The sequence below is a fragment of the Medicago truncatula genome, chromosome 3 (assembly GCF_003473485.1).
Source record: "Medicago truncatula cultivar Jemalong A17 chromosome 3, MtrunA17r5.0-ANR, whole genome shotgun sequence".
In the NCBI taxonomy this organism is placed as follows: domain Eukaryota; kingdom Viridiplantae; phylum Streptophyta; class Magnoliopsida; order Fabales; family Fabaceae; genus Medicago; species Medicago truncatula.
In genome coordinates this window covers 13,198,686-13,221,004 of record NC_053044.1, presented here as the reverse complement: position 1 = coordinate 13,221,004, position 22,319 = coordinate 13,198,686, and the positions used below count along the sequence as shown (strand labels likewise).

The window sequence follows — 22,319 nt, the reverse complement described above, 5'->3', positions numbered from 1 at the left end:
CAGTGAGGTATAAATCACTCACGACAGCAACACCAGTAACCTACTCTTGATTACCTGCAAGTTACTCATACGAAGAGCAACATTTTCGAGCAGAAGGGGTGAGATTTCACAAAACAATAATATTAAGCATATAATTCAACAATTATATTTAACAACATAAAAACATCTTATTATTCATCATAGATAATAATATATTATAAATCACTTCGTTAACAATTCATATAAGTAATCACAACTTCACATCTTATCATCTTCGACTCAACAAATGCAACTATGCAACTTAGACCTCTTATATGCATGTGGTACCAATCCAGAGCATCAAGCCCCCATCACTATTTGAGCTAAAGCTCCATCGTGTTGAGTACAAAGCTCCAGGGCATCAAGCCCCCAACAATGAAATGCTAATGCATGGACTCGACCTCTTAAACATCTTAATTCGACAACCTCTTATATAATCCAATAATTTGGAACTTCATCAACTTAGACTGACTCATGCAGCTTAGTTAAATAACAACAGCAACATAGGCAGTATACAAAACAGCATGACATAACAATATCAATAGCAAATCAACATCTCAATTATGCATTCATAATTCAAGTAATGCGTATAACATTATATCACATCATAAACAACTTCAACACATCTTAAACAGCTTCACAGATTAAAATTAACATCAACATTAAGTCTCAATACTACCCCAAAGTTCAACTCTCAACAACTCGTGCAACAAAGGTCGCAAAAACCTAACAAGACACTCTGTTTCTAGGTCGCTCGCGAGGCGAGAGCCTCTACTCGCCGTGGCGAGTTCAGGTCAGAGTTCAAAAAGTTTCATTCTAAATCTTTCCAGGTTCAATCTCATTCTACATTATTTCCTAATCATTATTAGACATGTTCAGGCACTCAAAAGCATCTAAGGATCAACTCAAAAGTCAAAATCACGAAATCTTGCATGCTCTCTGGTCAAGCTCGCTAGGCGAGTTCATCTGCTCGCTATGGCGAGCTGCAGGGTGCAACTCGCGAGGCGGAGAAAGGTTGCTCGCGTGGCGAGCGATGAAGTTCATCACTCGCCGTGGCGAGGATCATGGCTCAGGAGGCGAGCGATGAATGTCGCTACGGGCAGAAGTGCAGTTTTTCATAAAAATCATTAATTCTCATGGTTTAAAGCCTAACATTGATTCCATAATTCATCCTATACATTATCTAAGGTCTAGGGACAATTTCTACTTCAATCAAACAAGTTTCCACCGTTTAATCATCAATTCTACAGTTTTGACCTAGTTTTCGATTCCTTTAAAACTCATCCTACATCATGTTAAACCTAACCATTGAATCACAGGCTTAATAGAATTGCAAAGTTAGTTTCACCCTTACCTTATAAGATGAAAATCGCAGCCTTTAGGTCTCTCTCCCTTCTCTTGGCTTTTTCTCTCTTTTCTCCAAAATTGATTGTACGTTATGTTTTTCTCTAAACTAGGTTTCCCTATTTATATCTCCTCCACCTATCTTATCTTATTTCTCTTTCTCCCCCAAAACTCTCTAAAATCTCAAACAACCCCTAAACTCAATAATTATTTTATTTTCAAATCTTATTTTATTAAACAATAAAATAAGTCACAACTCCTCATAAATCACATAAAAATCATCTCAATCATATAATCCTCTTAAATCACATATATATCATATAAATATAATATAAACTCATCATCAGAAATTATAGACTCAATTAAATAATTAAATAATTCAAAACGGGCGTTACAGGTACATTAAATGGTTCTACCGTGTATCCCATCCTCTTATCGTCAGCCCTGCTCCCGTTCCTGAGTACATAGTTCCCAAACCTGTCTATCAGGAGGTTATTGTTGAGCAGGAGTGGGCCAGACATCCTCCCGATCCATTCCAGGTCATCCAAAATATCAGTATCGCGTGTTGGAGGAGGCGCCGGCTCCGCGGAGAAGGAGTTGGAGTCCACGAGAGCAGCAGTAGGGTCTTTTTTATGACTTTTGTACCTTTGTAGTTATTTTATGACATTTTTGTTGTAATATATTTACATTTGCGTGTTTGCGCTAATTTATGACATTTTAGTTAATTTTCGTTAATATTGCATGTCTAAACTATGAATGAATGCATGATTTAATGAATGATTGAATGAATGTTCTCTAAATTGTGAGTTTTGGTATAATCAATTAATGGTTGTACCTATGTATGAATGAAGGAAATCAGGGAATAAGGCACTACTGCCTGTTCTGGTACTGAGCACAGAAGTTGCGTGAGTTAACTCACGGAGACCTATAATCAACGTGAGTTAACTCACATTGCAATTTACACTAGCGTGAGTTAACATGTATAGGGGTAGAAATTTCAGTTGGGAACGAGCAATTTTTGTTGAGTAAAGAGCAGAATTCTTACATAGTTGCCAAATTTAAGTGCCATTAACTTGCAAGTCTGATATTAGACCTATCAATTAGTTATTGAACACATTGATGGTAAGCACTCTTCAACACCGAGTGTCATCTTTTGTGACCAAAGGTAACGAAGGCGTGCTTCAGATTCTAGTGACATTGTCGAGTTTAACAAGTTGGGTGTGACAAGGGAACACCGAACAAGCGGATAATAATTTTGCTATGAAAATGACATGTTTTTGTAACTAGCAGGGTTAGTTTTGGACATTCACATCACAGCACACATGTGTAAATGGGATTGGAGATAATCATTTAGAGATAATAAGAAGTGTAAATCAAAAACTGAAGTTGACAAATAAGCTGGAGAATAAACTCCAGAAAGAGAAAAAGATTGTAAGATGACTCTTGTATCGATTTGTACGAGATGATATATATATATATATATATATATATATATATATATATATATATATATATATATATATATATATTGAACATCATGCAATTAAATCTATAAAACTAAATTCATTTGTCATCTCTTCATATTTGTTACTGTATTCCAAAATGTAACCAACAAATAACTTAAGGGACCAAATCATTAATTAAGCCAATTATATTTGATATTTTCCAATATTTATGAAAGGTATATAGCATAACAAATGTGTTCAACATGTTTTCTTGATTAAAATAAGGAATAGATCAATAGTTCATGACCAGATATATAACACACAATGACACAACCAATAATAATTTTCAAAATACACAAGTTCAGTAAGATTGTTTAATTCATTTGAGATAAGAAACAGAAAAGCAGGGAATAACTTGAACAAGAGCAAGGAAAAAATAGTTTAATAGCCGATAGGATCACTTAAAGCAGCCGAGTTTCTAAAAATTGTGCCTCCTGCTGAGTGATGCTCTGTAAAACAGCTTCGGAGGAAGCCAATTGATGCTTAAGATCCTCCACGTGTTGAGTCAAAATGTATTTTGAGTTCAACAATTTTTGCAATGCATCTTGAGAGACTTGTAAACCAGGAAACAAAGCGCGCTTTTCAACACCATCCAACCATTCTTTGTCAAAAGGAAATCTACGCACATCTTGTATTAACTCAACAAATGTAGAGTTTCTTGAACCTAACACGTCTAACACACTATGGGTCTGGAGGAATTTCAATAGCTCAGCTAGGCAATTGTAGGCATAACCCTTGTATCTGCTACTCAATGAAGTGTCCCTTAGAAGAACAGACGGATGCTTAACAAGGAATTCAGTCAACAAAGACAAGTTCTCAATAGCCAAATGGTTCTTGGAAACTAGATTCTCAAGCTCCTCCCTTGTGACAACCCAAGAAAAATCTTCAACTATTTGAGAAGGGTCCCCTGAAAGTATAGGAAATAATAATTATGCATATTTATGCACAATAAAATAAAATTAATTAAAAATAAACTGAAGCAATAAAATACCTTCAACAGGTTTTAAAGGATACTGAGATGCAATATAAGAGGGTCTTGATTTGGAAACTAATATATCATCATCCGTAGGAAACTGTTCCTCAGTATTTGATCTTACTTTCTTGAAAGCATCATCATTTCGAGAAACTAAAAAAACTTGTGATTGGAAAAAGTTCAAAATCAAAAGGGTGATGTACTTTAGAGTAACATAATAGAAAATATATTCAAGAGTCTTCACCTTGATCATTGGTCTCTGTATTGGCAATGGAAAAAGAAGTCTTAGCTATTTGGTCATCACCATCTTCAATATCATCATCCTTAGGTAAATGTTGCTCAATATTTGTGCTTGCTTTCATGACAGCATCATCATTTAGAGCAACTGACAAACAGTGGGAAAGAAGAGAGTTCAACTTCTAAATGAAAAGGGTGATGTCGTAACTTAAGAAAATAAAACTGATCCAAAGAGTCATCACCTTGATCATCATTAGCCTTACTAGTTTCCTGACAGATTTTAACATCAACATCTTGAATGGTAGCAGGCTTTGTTATGGCAATTTGAGGAGAAGCTATGGCTATTTGAACATCACCATCTACCTAAAAAATTCAAATATACGAATTATATCATCATGAATTCTTAATATTTTTAGTATCAGCCTCACTATATATATTTTAGTTTGGAACAGGCTTACTTCATTATAGATAAAAATAGAAAGAAAAAGAATTCAAATGTCAAAAGCAGCAAACTCCAATTTTGTCCAATTTATATCAAAATAAGTTAGAAGTTTTATCCGTATAAATCTAATCCCGTTGCAATTAAATACTAAAAAAACCGATAACAATACATGTAAGCATAAGGCCAAGTTAATTTCAATGATGAACTCACTGATTTTAAATGAGGTGGTGATGTTATTGTTTTGGCATTAGCCGATGAGGTTCCTTCTTCGACACTTATTTTAATACCCTGCTTAAAATTAAATGCATGTTTAAGTTGATGGTATAATTAAATTTCTGCATTAAAAAAGAGTAAAGAAGAATACAAGAAAAATGAGGGGAAATGCCTTATGTTTAGAAGCAGCTAATTGTATAGGAAGCTCATTCTTTGTTGTTTCTGAAATGGTGGAAAGAGTTGATGCTACATTTTTTTCTGACGTTGAACCCACGAACTGATTTAACATGATGAAAATGTAAATTAGTTGCAACATATTTTTAAGTAGTAGTTGGGGTAAAATTTATTTCTTTTAATGCATCTTTTTTAGTTTTATATGCACAATGAGATGGTACTATATTACTGTATTTTCCTGCAAAGGTTTGACGGTAGCATCAGTTTCACCAAGTGGACGTTGTTGCTCCATTGGTTGTTCATTCATCAACTCCTGTAATATGAACATATGAATTAGTGATTTTGAGTTATCAATAAACTCTATTACTAGCTAAGATTTAGACTATTGAATATATAGATATTTAGAAGGAATATGCAAGAGATTTTGACGTGGCTTGAAAATTACTTCTGAATTTGTTGGTATTATTGCTATTGATGGAATCTCATGACGAGGAACATTTTCAACAAATCCATGCTCTGTCACTAGTGTTTGTCCAATTTCTTTCTGCACAAAAAATAATTTTTTTGTTTCAAATACATTGCATTGGTGATTGTATTCATAGGTGGTTAGCTTGAATAAATAGAATAGTATTGACCTGTGAAGAAGTCGGCTCGTGTCTTGATGCTTCTCGAGCTTCGGTGATTTCTGAACTTGGATATTCATTAGAAGTATCGTGGCCTTTGGCCTCACCGTGTAATTGCTTGAACAGCTTCGTCAAATCGTCGTACAATTCATAATCTATAGCAAAGTACTACAGCGATTAACGTCATTATAGACTATTTCATCTATCTTCCTTATAGTTTCAGTTTTACCACTTTTATATTTTATATAGAAAAAAAGCTTGTAATCCCATGAGCAGTGCATAACATTTGTTTGCAGGGGCGCAGGTTCGAACCCGCAACTTCCCACTTCTTCACACTTAAAAAGTGATATTTTTGCCACTAGACTACTTGACCCAAAAAAAAAAATTGTATTAGACAGGTCACTCCAGAAGCTCTTATCATGCATACCTATATACTTTAGAAACTTCAATTGTTTATGTCCTTTAACCAAATGGTATAATTTATCAGATCTTATCATCCTGAGAGAAATGTGTATACCTTTCTTCTGATCCTTGGTAAGAAAAAGGGGTAAAAATTTAGAGCTGGATTTTAAAGGAAGATCATCCATAAATCTAGTCATTGGTATGTTTTTGTTGCTTTAAATATTAATGCATGATATGTAATTATTTACAGACAACATGTAATATTGGATAGAGTGTGTACCGTAGTCAAACACTAAACGATGAACCTCATTTTTTAGGCCTGCTGTTGTTGATGAAGCCAGAGAGAGTTTTTGACAATTCTGTATGAAACGATATTTTACAGCTTGATATTGAATTCTCTGGGTATCCCAGAAACTTGGCAGATTTTCAAATACTAAAAATTTAAGATTCGGAATCTCGCTTTTCTGATGATCATCTTCACTTACAAATATTTCCTCTAGCTCATCTGCGTCTCTTATCATCAGAACATATAGCTCAGGAAGCTCTTTACACAGGGAGATTGGAAAAACATATTTCAACTTGTTGCACTTTGCTACAACAAGTGTTTTTAGCTTTGGGAAGCATGTCTTTGTAGCCATAAAATTTGAGGAATTTTTATTCTCCAAGTCATCTTCAATCATATGCTTCAACTCTTTGCATTCTTCAATTCTTATATGAAGCAACTGCGGTTGGCACATTATTATAGAAGTAGAGAAAACAAATTTCAATTTTTCACATCCCTTAATTTTCATCTTAGTAAGGTTTTTGAGGTAACAAGAATTTTTGAGACCCACAAAAAGACATGTCAACATTGGTAGAGTATCTAACTCAATGTTTTGCAACCCCAAGTTCATTTGCAGCTCACTTACTTCATTGAGCTCACTTACTTCATTGAGAAGACATATACTTTCAACATTGGAATTACCTACCTTCAACCTTTCCAAAGCGACAAAATGCTCCATGTTCCCACTCAATTCCTGCCACAAATAAATGGGAAATAAATTACACATACATGAAATAAGAGTGAAGAAATTACTAGCTTGATAGAAGAAATTACTCGTCTTACTTCTCTGTAATTAGTACCACTGACGTGTACAATATATACATATGACAAGTCATATATTAGTGTGAGACGGGTAATTATATGATTTATTCAGAAATTTTATTATTGTAATTTTAATGTATGCAATGCCAAGTTTAACGCACGTGCTAGATATCCTAGGTAATTTCTTAACAAAACATGACTACATGGAATGTCGAGCCCCGGCGTGTTCTTCCAAAAAGGCCGAATAATTGGAAACATGGCTATTTAAAACATGTATTGTATCAAGCAATGGCAGATCCATGACCCTAAGTCAGGTGGTGCAGAATTTGTTTAACAGAATTAATAAAAATTATAATATATTCATAAAAACTAGAATTAATAAAAATTATAATATATTCATAAAAACAACTGTACTAATATACATAGATGCATGTATGCATGTAAGATTGACAACAGATGCAAGATTGACAAAGAAGGCTAACAAAACATGACTACATGGAATGTCGGGCCACAGCGTGTTCTTCCTAAAAGGCCGAATAATGGGAAACATGGCTATTTAAAACACGTGTTGTATCAAGCAGTGGCAGATCCATGACCCAGGTCAGGTGGTGCAGAGTTTGTTTAACAGAATTAATAAAAATTATAATATATTCATAAAAACAAGTGTACTAATATACTTAGATGCATGCATGCATGTATGTATATATGGATGTATATATGTATGACAAATGTCCCGAGGGCACTTGTTATGGAAGCAAAAAATAGAAGTCTTGTATTGGAAAACACAAATTTTAGATTATTTTTTTTTTGAGAAAATTTTAGATTTTTAAAAAGTAGATTACTCACTTTCCAATATAATATTTCTATATTTGCTTTCTTAATCAATGCCATAGGAGCACTCTTTAGAATTTTTGACATATACATATCAGATATTAAATTTTCATGTACTAATTTTTCTGTTTATTTTACTGCTTATTTAAACTACTAAATTTATATTTTGGCATTTTTCTATCCCCATTACATACCTAAATTTTTAAAATAAGCGAATAATTTTTTTGTATTTTCCATCAGTCTTAATACATTGTAAATTTTTAAAACTTACCACTTTGAATTTGGAATAATCAATAATAGGCAGTCAGTGATTATTGTCATAAGTCTCGTGAAATCATAAATGCCAAACATGAAGGAAGATAATGCGGAAAAAAATATATTTACTTTGTATTATATATTATTTGTGAGAGAATTGACATAAATTCCACCATGGCCTAGTGGTAAAGTCCCTTTATTCAACCTATGGTTCTTGAGTTCAATCCAATCCTACATTTTGGCTTTATAATTATAAGATAAGATAAGAATATGAAAGAGAAACAATGAGTTACTTAAAGTTATCGAAGCTTACACTTTTTAGAATTCAATTGTAGATTTTATGCCTGTAATACCCTTACGGTTTTTACTCTCTTATCATTTATTTGGCAAGTTTTGTTGTAAGTTTTCGATGAGAACTTTAATTTGAATAATGTCGTAAAAAATTCAAAATTTTATTCGAAATCGACAAACTACCAGCGGACAAAGAGTAAATGTGTCGACTCACAGCAGACGGCCGGCTTAGAATAGTTGAAGAGGTAATTGTCATGATCATGGTCTATCACTTTAGTGATAGTTACTTTTTTTTGAAGAAGAATGATAGTTAATAAGTTTCCCTTCTCTGGAAGTTTTACCGTGCACCCTTCAATTATACTTTCACCCTCGCATCTTTTGTGAACTGTCCATATTGCCCTCATACATATATACTTGGGAAGATGTGGAATCAATCGATTTTGGATCTATTGTTAATTCTTGCATACCCAGTTCACTCATTTCCATTCACAATGAGCATACGATTTTGTACTAATATTCATAACATTAATTAATGAAATAGGTGAAATGGGTATACAATTTTAGATGTGTGTGTGTCTATTTCCATTTCTATTCACGGGTTACAAGATTTGAACAGTGGCTACAGTTTAAGTTCTGGAAAATTAGCATTATCTTCATCTTCTGCCCGGAAAACATGATGGGTGCGGTGGGGTGAATGGGTGTGATATTAGATAGGGTTAAAATTGGTATTTTTTATAATTTGTAGGGGTAGAGGGATAATTGTTGGGGTGTGAGGTAAAATGTCCCCCTTCTCTATAAATAAGAGTTACCGGCCTACTGTTTTTTGTAAATTTAACATGACGTTTCTAATATGGACTTTTCTAATAAATTTATATCTTTGCATATCTATCGGGAAGGCAATTATTGTGCTGACAAGCATGCGAATATGGGGCACTCTCTTCAGGGTGTTGTTTGGCTCTTTGAGTGGCCGCAGATGCTCAAGGGGATTTCTTTAGAGACAGATTTGGCTTGCCTAATTATAGATTCCCGTAGCTGCTTTTATTTTTTTGCTTCTGCTTTTTACCGAGGGTTTTGGTCTAGTCTCCCACTCTTGTATATAATTTTTTCTTTTTTTAATAAAATTTTTCGAGTTTGGTATTAGACGATGGATAGGAGTGTCTTTAGGGTGCCAACCTAGTTGGGATGTCGACGACTCTTCTTAATACCTGTCCTCTCTCCTGACTTAGGAAGAAAAAAATCTGTTCCAAAGGTGAGCCCTACTACTTTTAGTAAATTTTAATAAAATAACTTTTTTGTTCTTCATTTTTAATTATTTTAAAAATCATTTTTTACAAAAAATGGTGAAGATTTACCTTGAACCATTTTTTTAGAGGTCCATATTAGACACACTCTAAAAAATGTATTAATTTAAAAAAATGTTAAATATGTTATTAGTTCATATAAAAGTATTGGCCAAATACATCTTTTGGTTTTAAGTTTAACCAAAATATCAAAGCTTTGATACAAGGGCAATTAAAAGAACACGGGAATTTGGGAGAACACCGAGATAGAAAGATGGGTTACCATGAAAGGTTGCAGAATATACGAAGTCCTGTGTTTTGGAGTCTAGGTATGCTCCATTTAGTCCATTTAGGCTATGGATGCGTGATATGTGGCAAAAAATGATCTAAAATTAAATATTTGTTTAATGATAAAAAAGGAACAGAACAAAATGTTTCCCGTCTTCTCTCTTTTCCCTTTCCAGTGTTCCATCTTTTCCGCCTCCTTTCATTGTCGTCAACCTTCATCCACCACCGTCCGTCGTCGCCGATCTCTTCCCTCTCCCTTAATAACAACATCGTCTATCTCTCTCTCTCCCCTTCATCTTCTTTTCTCCCCTCTTCCTCTCACTGTTTCGTCGCCGCCCTTTCAAACCATAGCTGATTTTATGGGTTTGGATATTATTGCTTTCCAACTCTAGTTTTTACAAAACTGCAATTATTTCTTGTTCCAAGTCTGATCTGTTTTCTTTGATGTTTATTGTGTTTGCAATTGGGCGGCGGTTGGTGGAGGTTAATGGCCAATCCATGGGAGGAGATGGTGGAAAGAACGCAGAGAAGGAGAAGAAAAGAGGAGCGTATCTTGTTTTGTTCCTTTTTTAATAAACAAATGTTTGCTCTCTTATTAAATCTCAAACCCTTAGATCTTTTTTTGCCACATATCACGCATCCATAGCCTAAATGGAGCACCAGGTAAATGGAGCATACCTGGACTCGTGTTTTGAGGAAAATGTTTTACGTGGGTAAAAGAGTAATATTTCAGCTATGATGTTTCATTCTATTGCATACACCCCAAATTGGGGGGAATGAAAATTGGAAGGATTGAATGGAATGGGCTCCATTATGTTCCATTCCATTCTATTCACTATTTACAAATCCAAACAATAGAATTTAATTAGAGTAAATTACACTCCCATCCCCTCAAAGATGCTTGAATTACACTCCCCTCCCTCTTAAGTTGAAATATACACTTTACTCCTGTTGAAATTTGAGGCCTAACTCATCCTTACAAAACCGGCTTCTAAGGTGAGGATTGTCTCCTCTTTATAAACTCTTCTCAAGAGTCTTATTATCCGATGTGGGACATGGGTTCATTATGATGTGTGGGGTCCTAGTCGGGTGATGTCTACTTTGGGATATAGATATTATGTCACTTTCATTGATGATTTTTCTAGATGCACCTGGATCACTTTACCGAAGGACCATTCACAATTATTTGGTGTCTTTCAGACATTTTGTTCAGAGATAAAGAACCAATTTGGAAAAGGGATTCGAATTTTGCGAAGTGACAATGCAAAAGAATATTTTTCTGCACCTTTCATGGCTTCTCTTGGTATCAGAGCTTGTCGAATTCGAGCTTTACCCCTGTAAAATATGTTTTTTGATTTACCCCCTTATAAATTTTTTTTTTTTTTCAGAAAACCCCCCTAATAGGCCATACAAAAACCAAAATTTTTGAAAAAATAAATAAAAATTCGTTTTTGTATGGCCTATGAGGAGGGTATTTTGAAAAAAAAAATAAAATTTACAGGGGGTAAACCCGAAAATGGCCTATATTACAGGGGTAAAGCACTATTAATCCTATATTTAACTTTTTAAAAAATCGATGACATGGAAAATTTTAGGGTTTGATTTATACTTTTGTTATTGTATTAGTCCATTTTGCTAAAACAACCATGTATTAATTAGCCTCTAAGAATGGGTGCAAGTGAGGGATCTAAGAAGTGGGCGGTTAAATATGTCATTCGCTTACTCTTAAATTAGTCTCTGACTCTATTAATATTTCAAAGACTTAATTGTAGCTTTTCTCCCTAAGTATCACAATCTTGCGATTTGACCCCCTATAAAAAATAATAACAAATCAACCCTCTAAGTTTACCTCTTTTTGCACTTTTGACTCTCCAGATCAATTTTGAATGGGTCAATGCATATATGGCACCCATATCACTTTATTTATTAGGCTTAATTGCAGTTTTAGCCCTCTAAGTTTTACAATCTTGCAATTTTGGCCCCCTAAGAAAATAGAAAGTCATATGTGGCACCTCACTTTAAGTGATGTGGGTTCCACGTATGCATTGACTTGGTCAAAATTGATCTGAGGGCCAAAACTGCAAAAGGTGTAAACTTAAGGGGCTGATTTGATATTGTTTTTTAAATGGGAAAAAATCGCAAGATTGTGATACTTAGGGGCCAAAACTGCAATTAAGCTTATTTCAAAATAGTATTTGTCTTAGTCAAAAGTTTCTCAATTAGATCTTTGTCTTAATGTTTTTATCACATGACGAGGGGCTTAATTGAGAAACTTTTGGTAAAGACTAGGAGTGGGCATGGTTCGGTTAACCATATTAATCGAACCGAACCAAACCAAAGTGTTGAGATTGTTCAGAATAACCGAACTGAAACGTTTAAGATTTGGAACGAACAAAACCAAAGTTATGGTTTGGTTAACCGTTTCGTAACTTACTAACCGAATCGAACCGAACCAAAATTTATATTTTGAATTTTTTAATCTTGTTTTTTTGTCCTTTTTTAATGTAATTGGAGGAAACTTTCCTTTTATTAGAATGATTAATACGGTTCAAGTGAATAAAATGGTTCACGATGATTGTTTGAAGCTACTAGAATGAAGAAAGATTATAGATAAATTTAGAGCTTCTTCATGTTTCAAGAGCTTTTGTAGTTGTGATAAGAGTTCTTAGAGAGGTCATTGTTATAAACATGTCTATATCTTTGGAACCCTTCATCAAATTCACAAATTCAAACAAAAAAAAAATAACAAGATTCTAAACAGCTTGTTATTCCAAACAACTAGAATGAAGAATTATGGAAATTGTTGAAACAGAGAACAACGTTGTTATTCCAATAGTTTTAAAACTCGGCTCGGTCATCGACTCGGCAAGGGTATTGGGTCACTGGGTCATTGGTCGAACCACTGAGTCATTGGAGTCATTGGTCGAACCGCATAACCGAATCGGATTGAACCGGACGGATGACTCGGTTATATGACTCGGTATTTATAAAAAAGATTCTTTGTATTGAATTAGACTCAACTTACTGACTTTCATATCAAAAAATTATATATTTTTTACACTAAATAGAAGCACATTTTAATAATATAAATAGAAACATCTTGATAGATGCACCTTGTATTCAACTGCATATTATTATTTTTTTTTAGATATAATACATATTCAAATAAATATTAAAAAACATTTCACTTTACATCCTTAAAAAAAACATTTCACTTTACATCTACAACAAAAATAAAAACTAAGTGTGATAGTTGTAATCAAAGAAAATGTTTATGAACTTTTTTTTACAAGTAAAAAAATGCTTATGAAATTATTTTGTATTTTATAATTGTTTTTTTATTCAAGTATAGTTCATTTTAATGATAAATTATATTTAAGGGCACAATTTAATGATTTATATATAAGATATGTTTATTATATATAAGTTATAATCTTGTCAAAAAATATACAAGTTATAATATATACTGTAGACTTCACCAAAAAAAAATAATATATACTGTAGTGATGCAGGCGTTTATGTTGTTTTTCTATTTGAAGATGTTTTTAATATATATAAGAATGTAGAAGCATGAACTAATCATAAAATTATATGTGGTGCAATGGTAAAGTATTTACACAGCAGATCACTGGTCTCGGGTTCTACACCCACCCATGCCATTTTTTACTAAAATTATTTAATTAAATTCTACTTCAGCATCAAACCGGTCCGGTTCACCGGTTTTCACTGAACTGAGTCATGCCGGTTTGAATGCATGGCCGATCCGTTTGGTGACTCGAACCGGTCACCCTACCGATTCTCAGTCGGACCGCTCCGGTTTTCAAAACTAATAACATAAAATAACCACGTTTATTTGGAACTTTTTGAATGAACCAAACATGACTTAGTTTCAAAAGTTCAAACAAGAATCATTCACAAAGATAATGAAAAACTGAAAGCAAAAAGAAGATACCTTGCGGAAAAGGTAATATTCAAGAATGTTATAAAAGTGATTATGTGAACAGTGTTTTATGTTTGAAAAGGAATTAATGTAATGGTTCGGTTATAACAATTAACTGCGGTTAACAACGGTTTGGTTCAGTTAGTGAACTGTCTTTAAAATAATGGTTCGGTTAACCAGTTCGGATTGGTTTTTGGTCATTTTTGCCCCGCCCTAGCAAAGACATATACTATTTTGAAATGTTAATAGAGTCAGAAACTAATTTGACAGTAAATTGCAAATACATGGACCAATTTGGTGGTTTACTCTTTTAATTGCAATCCTCTAATGGTATTTTTTCTTGTCCCCAGAGTAAATTCACCTACGAAGCATGAACACCTCTAAGACTAGCCGTGTCGCGGAGTCCGACACGCGTCGTGTCCGACACTCCTATGACACTTGTCTGACACATGTCGGACAACTAAAATCGATGTCCTAAATAAAATATTTTTTTTTACTTAATTCGACACTCCTAGGACCGGTGTCGACACCTATATAACACTCATACGAGCCATGTCAGACAACTTATGCAAATATCGAAAACATTTTTTTCTCTCTTACTTCCACATACCGTAGATACAAGAGTTACATATGTTTTGAGAAATGTTGATCAATTAGGGGGTAATAGATATTATTGTTGATTATAACAGTTTTAGCCTTTTTGATAGTAGATGAATAAATAAAGGTTAAATACTACGATATCTTCTTTTAGAACTTTTTCTAATGAAATAACTTGCTCAAGTTAGATGCTTAAATATGTATTTTGATTTTCATTTTAGACCGTATATAAATAAATTAACATATATGTAGCGGTGTCGGTGTCCTATATATTTTACACTAGCGGTGTCAAAGTGTCTGTGTCCGTGTTGAAGTCCATTGCTTCATAGAAATTCACAAACAACCAAGATATATCCCTTCAAAAAAATAAAAAATATTATGTATATGTATATACAGAGAGAGAGAGATAAAGATGATACCTTGATGGTTGTACGGTCGACAGATCTTGTAACTGAATGATGAGTCATGAAATCACCAATAGATTTGATAGCGAATTGGCAGCATTTGTTGAGTACAAGTTCTTTCAAAGGTGGAAATGTTGTGCGATATTGTTCGGGACACACGGCGACTAAACTTGGAAGATTCTCAAGATAGAGACCTTCCAATACTGGAAGATGAAGGTGAATCTCAACGTGGTTTTGATGACCATCAGTGTAGTGTCCAATTATGTCTTCCAATCGCTCACAATCTTCAACTTCAATCTTTCTTAAATTTGGGAAGACAGTGCCCCAGTTATTGGCACCAGAGTTGTCATGATCTCCGGTGTCTATAATAATGTGCTTTAATTCATCACAGTTCCTAATTGTCAAAGTTTCCAACAACATTTTTGGAGCAATAGATAGGATGAATACCGATCTCATCTTCAAAATATTCCTCAGTGTAATCTCTTTAATATTGCACAAGATATCTGATGGTCTTAAAAGACATTGAGCACGTTCCCATATGCTTATGTAATCCAGGGAATATGAATTTGATTCCTGTAACTATGTAATCCAAATAAAAATATAAGTTAAATAATATCTTAGTATGAGTGTATAAAATTCAAGAAAATGCAAACAAATCACTTTTCAGTTTTTCTTTTATATATTGTATTTTTTTTCTCTCTCCTACAATACAAGTCCTAAAGATGAGCTTTCATTATGTATAAGTAACTTAATGCACCAAAGCTATTAAACACTTAAAATATTAAATAGTTTATTTATTTTTTAAATAAAATTCATCAATAATTTGTTATAAAAAAATAAAGTTCAAAAATAACATCACAGAAGAAGGTGAGAGGGTTACCATTAAGTTGTCCGGCGATTTATCTTCAGAAACCAATGGGATTTCAGTACTCCTCGATTTGTGCCCATTTTTTTTACCACAACAATATATATCAATCCATGAAAAGATATTGCATTTGATTGGGTCTGATTGTGCTTGTGGCTTGGAAGATGTCCCCTTAATAGACGGAGTCATGGTACGATTACACTCTGGGAAAATGTCAATGAAATTTGGTATCCTATCAAGCTCCAATTGTTTGAGGGAACCAAGTTCAACATTTTTGTCAAATATGTATTTCAGCAAATCACAACTTTTCATTGTGATGGATTCTAGTGCTGGAAGATCACCAGCAGAGAGAAGTGGAAGTATTAATTCAATTTTTGGACACTTCTTAATCCTAAGAATTTCCAGTTTCTGAAACAATGAGCCATGACTTGCGATGTCATTATCATCAACTATTTCACCTCTCAATTCCTCCTCGTTCCTTTCATCTATTATGTATTCAAGACATCCACAGTCATTTATTTCCAATCTCTCCAACAACACTAGGCTAACAGCAGTTGACAGTTGAAACAGGGAGATCAACATCGGGCATCTTTTCAACAACACGCTCTTTAGATTGAATAGGTTTAGGTTGCACTTAAATAAGCTTTTCAAATTTGTACAATCCTTGATGGACAGCTTCTCTAAACTGTTCAGAGAGTCAAAGGAAAGAGAGCCATTGAACAATTCTTCCAAATTATCCATTCCTTCAAGCTTTAGTACAACCAACTTGCAGAAGACTTTTGATACTTGATATCCGGTATGCATAGTGTCAATGAGGCATTTTAGTTGTGAAATGCATCTTAAATGAAGCTCAACTAGATCATTCATACCTTGATCTAAAGGAACCATTTCAGGTATGATATTTCTCCATTCCCCCACGATTCTTCCTAGTCTAAGAACCTCTGATTTTTGCATACAATACATGAGTGTTGTTTTGGATAGGAAAATCTCATCGTTGTCTACATAAGACACACACTTCAACAATAAATCATCCTCTGAACCTGAATTTTCATCAATATAAAACCTTTGCAATTCAGGGAAAGTTATTTCTCGGCAAAAATCATTAAAACTACCTCTGAAATACAACTCTTCAAGTGATGAGCATCCTTCAATCACTTGAAAAGGATTATTCCTTGCAATTTTACAATAGTCCAAGTTCAATAATCTAAATTTCTTTAATTTTGTAATTCCATGAGGCAATTCATCAATTTCACAACCATCCAAATCAAGAGTCTCAAGGCTTTGCAGGTTTACCAAAATAGAGATGTCACCCAAATCGACACGTGAGAAGAGAAGAGATCGAATATTATTCAACAACTGAATTGACTGAGGTAATGATAGAGATAGATTAGAATAATGATCATAGATTAAATGAAAAACACGAAGGCCCGTACTATTTTCAAAAAATGAATTCGGGACTTCGATTTTCACATTGTGGCAGCCTTCATCTTTATGCACAGTGGCAATTAGAATCTCCAGGCTGGAACCATCAAGCTTAAAGGAAAACAAATCCTTAAGCTTGCCTTCACATAACAAATATTTAATATTCATTTTCCTTTCAACCATTGCCTTTTGATTTTTATCATACAACTTCACTGTTTGAATCTCTTTGTCTGCTATCCATTGGGCTACATCACGAACCAAGTCATGCATTTTCACTCTGCTTTGATTGGCCTCCAACAACAAACAAGAAACTAGGAGTTTATTTTTGCATACAACAGCTTGATTTCGAACATCTTCGTACCTGAAATAATCTTCCCCAAAAAGGCCTCCTCCGATGCCAAGTCTGGTTAACATTTCAGTAGGAATTTTTTCATCTTCTCGAAATATAGAACACAAGAGGAATAGTCTCTTTGCTTTCTCATCCTTCATATTATCATAGCTAAACTTAAAGCAGCTAAAAATTCTAACGAGATCGTCATCAATGCCATGCATGGGCATATGTTTCTGAAAGGAATATAAGGCCATATCCCATTCTTCTCGATGTTTCTCACCCTTCAAACTACTGGCTGTAACAGCAATTGCAATTGGTAACCTTTTGCATTCAGTTGCAATTTTACGGCCCTTTAAGAGAAAAAATTTAGATGAAATTTTGCTTAGACCAGCATGCCTTTGGAACATGATCCACGCATCTTCTTCAGATAAGAGATGCAATTGGATTGTCTTACTGCATCTTAATCTGTTGCACACTAAGAGATTGCGCGTGGGTACAAGAATTCTACAGCCTTTGAGATAGTCACTATCAGGAATCCCTATTTCGTCAAAATTGATATCTCCCCACACATCATCCAATATTAGAAGAATCTTCTCACCATTGGTTAATCTGCTCCATAGTATTTTGTGTCGGTCTGATTCATTACAGTCATCAAATTTCAATCCCAAGGGTCGAGCAATATCATCTTGAATCTTTCTGATATCAGGAGAAAATGACACTGTCGTGTGGATAATTTGAGTAAATTGTTTGGATTGCTTAAGTTCCTTACCCACTTCTATAGCCATTGTAGTTTTTCCTGTGCCCCCCATCCCATGCAACCCGATTATCAAATTGTTGTCATCTTTCAGAGCACCTAAAAGTTCATTGTATTCGGATTCTCTGCTTTTAAAAGGAATATACTGTCCGGGTGAATAGCATTCAACATCTGGAAGACGAGCAGTGAATCCAATTGAAAGTTTCTCTCCAGTTTCAATCAATCTTTTAATTTGCTCCTTCTTATTTGTCAGTTCCTTTCCCCTTCTATATCGCCATATGCAATGAGGGCAAAATCCAAAAAAACATTTTTGATTTGTTTTGGTGTCTTCTTGAATGAGCTTTTCAGCTTCTTCTTCCCAAAAAAGAGCATTAGCTTGAACATCCTCTCCTCTCATGGTTGCCACATCAACACGCGTCTTGATAGTTGTCGTTGCATCTTCCAACCAAGCTCTTTCTTCTTCAAAATCATCAGCAATGCGCGTGAAGCAACATATATAACTTGACTCTGCAATCACCCCATTTATACATTTCTCCACATAAAGCTTTGCCAAATCAATCAGAAAACTCGCCATCTAAATAAATTTCAATAGATCAAAGTTAGGCATATATGTATTTGTGTGTGTGTGTGTGTGCGCGTGTGTTGTGCATGTATTGAAAAATAAAATGGTTGAGAATGAACCTCGTTCTCTTAGCATATCATTCATGTTCTTTTTGTATAGGAAGATTTTGTTCATTCAGAGTCTGTTTATTTGAAAAATGATACTCGATGACACTTTTCATTGAAGAATTGTTTTTAGCTTGTTCAAACAAATATTTGTTAAAGTTCAAACAGGGATTCCATCCAATATTAAAGTTTAAGATCCTTTAAGACAATCTCTAAATACCCAATTTATCTTTGAAAACGATAAACAGGTTGTGAAAAAATGATCAGGTTGTTTTCTACCTCAACGTTTTTATTGCTGTCAGCACACAGTTTTGAACAATCTTTTCCTTTCACGACAGCAGGAAGCAGCTAGAATCTAGAGAATTAGGAGTTATATCTACTGCAGTTCATGTACCACAGCAAGCAAAAACTGCAGAGGCAATAACATTTATAGATTCAATTTATGCATTTGCCACCCTAAACTGTTAATGTATATATCAACATTGTCTAAATTGAAGTAGAAAATTGTTGGAGTTTGGCATAATATAGTTTTGCCATATTGTGTACGTACTTAAAATATAAGATTGTGTAGATAATAAGGTAAAGGACCTAGCAGAGTTGCAACTTATCAAGTAATTATTTCATATCGTTTTCAAAATGGTAAGGCTCTCCTGTCAATGTTACAATAATGGATATCAAACTCTTTTATTTAATCAATGTAGCAGCTTTCTAAAATATTGAAGTTTTTGTAACTTAACTGAGGTATCAATCTACAGTTATTTTCCCTTTTTTAATGATTGAAATTAGAGGACCACAATCCACATGGTTAAATTGACTGCTTATGATATTTTTGAGGATTTTGACTTGGAAGCAGGGTTCAAGTTTTAAGCTAATTTAGTTTGAAAAGTAAAATTAATATGGATGGAGCAAAAACATTCTTGCATAAATTGAGTGATTTATCTAAAAAATAATACAAAAGCATTAAACTAAAGTTGATTGTATGAGAAATTAAACTTGTTTGTACCTTTTTTCAGTAAACGTTGAAGCTGTATGAACAATACAATTCTCCAGATCTTTCTCCAATAAGGTAGGGTTGACTGCAACTCTGCTGTAGAAATATAGTTTTGGTTCAACAACTGAACAATCTTTTCAACAATTTTAGAAAACCTAGCTACTTTAATTTTGAAAGTGTGCAGTAATCAAGGAAAGTGTATATGAATCACCGATCAAGCAAAAATGAGATTGTTATTTACCTGATCTTTCCAACACAGTATTTTCGCCACATTCAACACATGCTTAAGACTCATGAACAATCTTCCTCATCTTTCTCCAATCTGCAATCTGCAGAACCTAGCATCACAAGAATCTTTAAAGTAAAGTCAAACTAAAAGAAGGGGACAGTACTTACTCGGTAGTAACCATAAAGTAAAGTAAAGGTAAAGAAAATAGAGAAATGATATTTCTTGAACCGTTTTTGTACAACTTTCTCTCTCATACTTACATTATCCTCTTATTCTCTCTCTTCTTTTTTTTAAATTTATTGTTTTTAACTGATGAGAAGAGAGAACAACAAGGTTGTCCTTGTCCCAAAAATTGTACCAAAATAGTTGTTCAAATATCATTACTCAAGAAAATAAAAGTTTTGCCAACCTTTTAAGACCTTTAAATAATAATTTTTTTATAAAAATACATGTAATTAATACATTAAAAATTAAAATATTTAACTTTTTTATAAAATAATTTATTTTTTTTTAATCTTAAAAGAGTGTTCCGACTACGTTGACAAAAGGTAATGAAAATGATGGGACACTACTAAATAATTATTGAAAATCTTTACGATTAGTTAGTTGTGTGTCCATCCTTGTTTGTTGATAATCTTCAATTATTGGTATCATATTCCAATTCTAAAGATAACTAATCAATGGTCATAATTTGGTTTGTGATATACCCACCCTTGCGTAGCCACGGGTTCCGATTGTGTGGATTATTTATTGCAATTTTTTTTTACTTTTTTTATATGTGATTTCAAAAATTAAAACATTAACTTATTTTATCAAAAAAATTAAGAATAGTCACCATTTTTGCCTCGCATTTTTTTTTTCTTAATTGAATATTCGATCCTTTAACTTAATTCTTTTTTTTAAAATTGATCCATTAACTATTAAACGCTTCAATTTGATCCTTTTTCTTGTTTCCATCATTCAATTTGGTCCTATTTCATTAATTTTAATCTCTTAAAAAAATGTGACCGTTGGATAAATGAGATCTGTCATATCTAACCGTGTATCACCAACACCTAATTTATCGTACTTTTCTTCTTCTTTTTTCCCTCATCTTCAACTTTTTTTCTTTCAAAAATTCATCAGGGTTAACGGTGCCATTCACAAGGGTATGCCAGTTAGGATCCTAGATGTGTTCGTCGTGCGATTAGGCCCAAGATGGGATTGCATGGTTTACGATGGGACATCTCACAAATCCAATTAGTGAACATGTTGATCGGAGAACACGAGCGTACCTCAGAACTTATCATATCGGTGACTATGTCGATATTAGGATTAACGGTGATGTACACAAGGATGTGTTCGCTAGAATCCTGAGTATGCTCGACAATTGATATGGGACGAACCGTTTAGTTCGTATGAGATGTGTTTGTCATACATGTGTCCGTCTATCTTGTAGAGATGTGAAAAGATTCCCTCGTCGGGGAGTTGGTCGTTTGTCATTCAGCATTTAATGCCCATGGCTCGAGGGTTAGACTGAGGGGACATGACCTTTGGTTTGCTGATGCCACGTATAAAGGCTATTGTAGTACTTGAGTACCTAGTGCTTTGAGAGTGTCTCAGCTTCTGTTCCCAAAGTTTCACATTGTCGTTGGTTTGATCCTGATGTTTGGGAATCAGATGCGTTTGATCAGAATCGTTTGAGGCATGAATGGATCTGATCTGGATCGTTGCTTCGTTTAATGAGTGAATGGTTGCATGTGAAGGACTGCACCGGATCAAGTTCAATGTTTTATGAAGAGTTGCGAAGGGAGTATAAATGGTTTCAAACGTTTGTTTGGAACACTTTTACCATTTTTGCACTTTAGCAACTCAAAGGTTCCAGAATCTCTTAACCACTTTCATTGCATTTTAGTCCTTCAACCTTTCACTACCGAACCCAATTTTTCTTCATCACATAACAAGTTCGTGTTTCTCTGCATTTCTTTGTTTATTTCTTCTATTTGATTGCTTTAGTTTTTGTTAAAAAAACTGTAAACTACATGCTTTAGTTAGGGTTGTTCTGGTTACGGTGGTTTCCACCGTTGTTATGGTGGTTACTGTCGTGCATGAGTAGTTTTTAGGACTTAGAACCCATTTTTGTTATATTTTCGGAGATATTTTTGGGCTGGATAAGATGAC

At 33.9% G+C, this 22,319-nt stretch overlaps 1 protein-coding gene across 5 annotated transcripts; it reads right to left on the bottom strand.

Annotated features, from left to right (window-relative positions):
• Positions 1–3,048: 3,048 nt before the first annotated feature.
• Positions 3,049–20,332, bottom strand: LOC25490384 (uncharacterized). 5 transcript variants are annotated; one of them, XM_039832284.1, is made up of 15 exons: positions 20,172–20,332; positions 19,943–20,026; positions 19,219–19,348; positions 15,782–18,847; positions 14,917–15,480; positions 6,212–6,947; positions 5,542–5,684; positions 5,352–5,450; positions 5,136–5,219; positions 4,905–5,009; positions 4,730–4,807; positions 4,320–4,440; positions 4,085–4,225; positions 3,859–4,002; positions 3,049–3,774 (listed from the first exon to the last, which is right to left on the bottom strand). In XM_039832284.1, exons 4-15 carry the CDS (start codon positions 18,845–18,847, stop codon positions 3,269–3,271), a joined length of 5,787 nt encoding a protein of 1,928 aa, XP_039688218.1. In that variant the 5' UTR covers positions 19,219–19,348; positions 19,943–20,026; positions 20,172–20,332; the 3' UTR covers positions 3,049–3,268. The 5 variants fall into 5 exon arrangements, with proteins under 5 accessions (XP_039688218.1, XP_039688220.1, XP_024635326.2 ...); XM_039832286.1 differs by having other exon boundaries at positions 19,943–20,023; positions 20,172–20,330; XM_024779558.2 differs by lacking the exon at positions 19,219–19,348.
• Between the last annotated feature and the right edge of the window lie 1,987 nt (positions 20,333–22,319).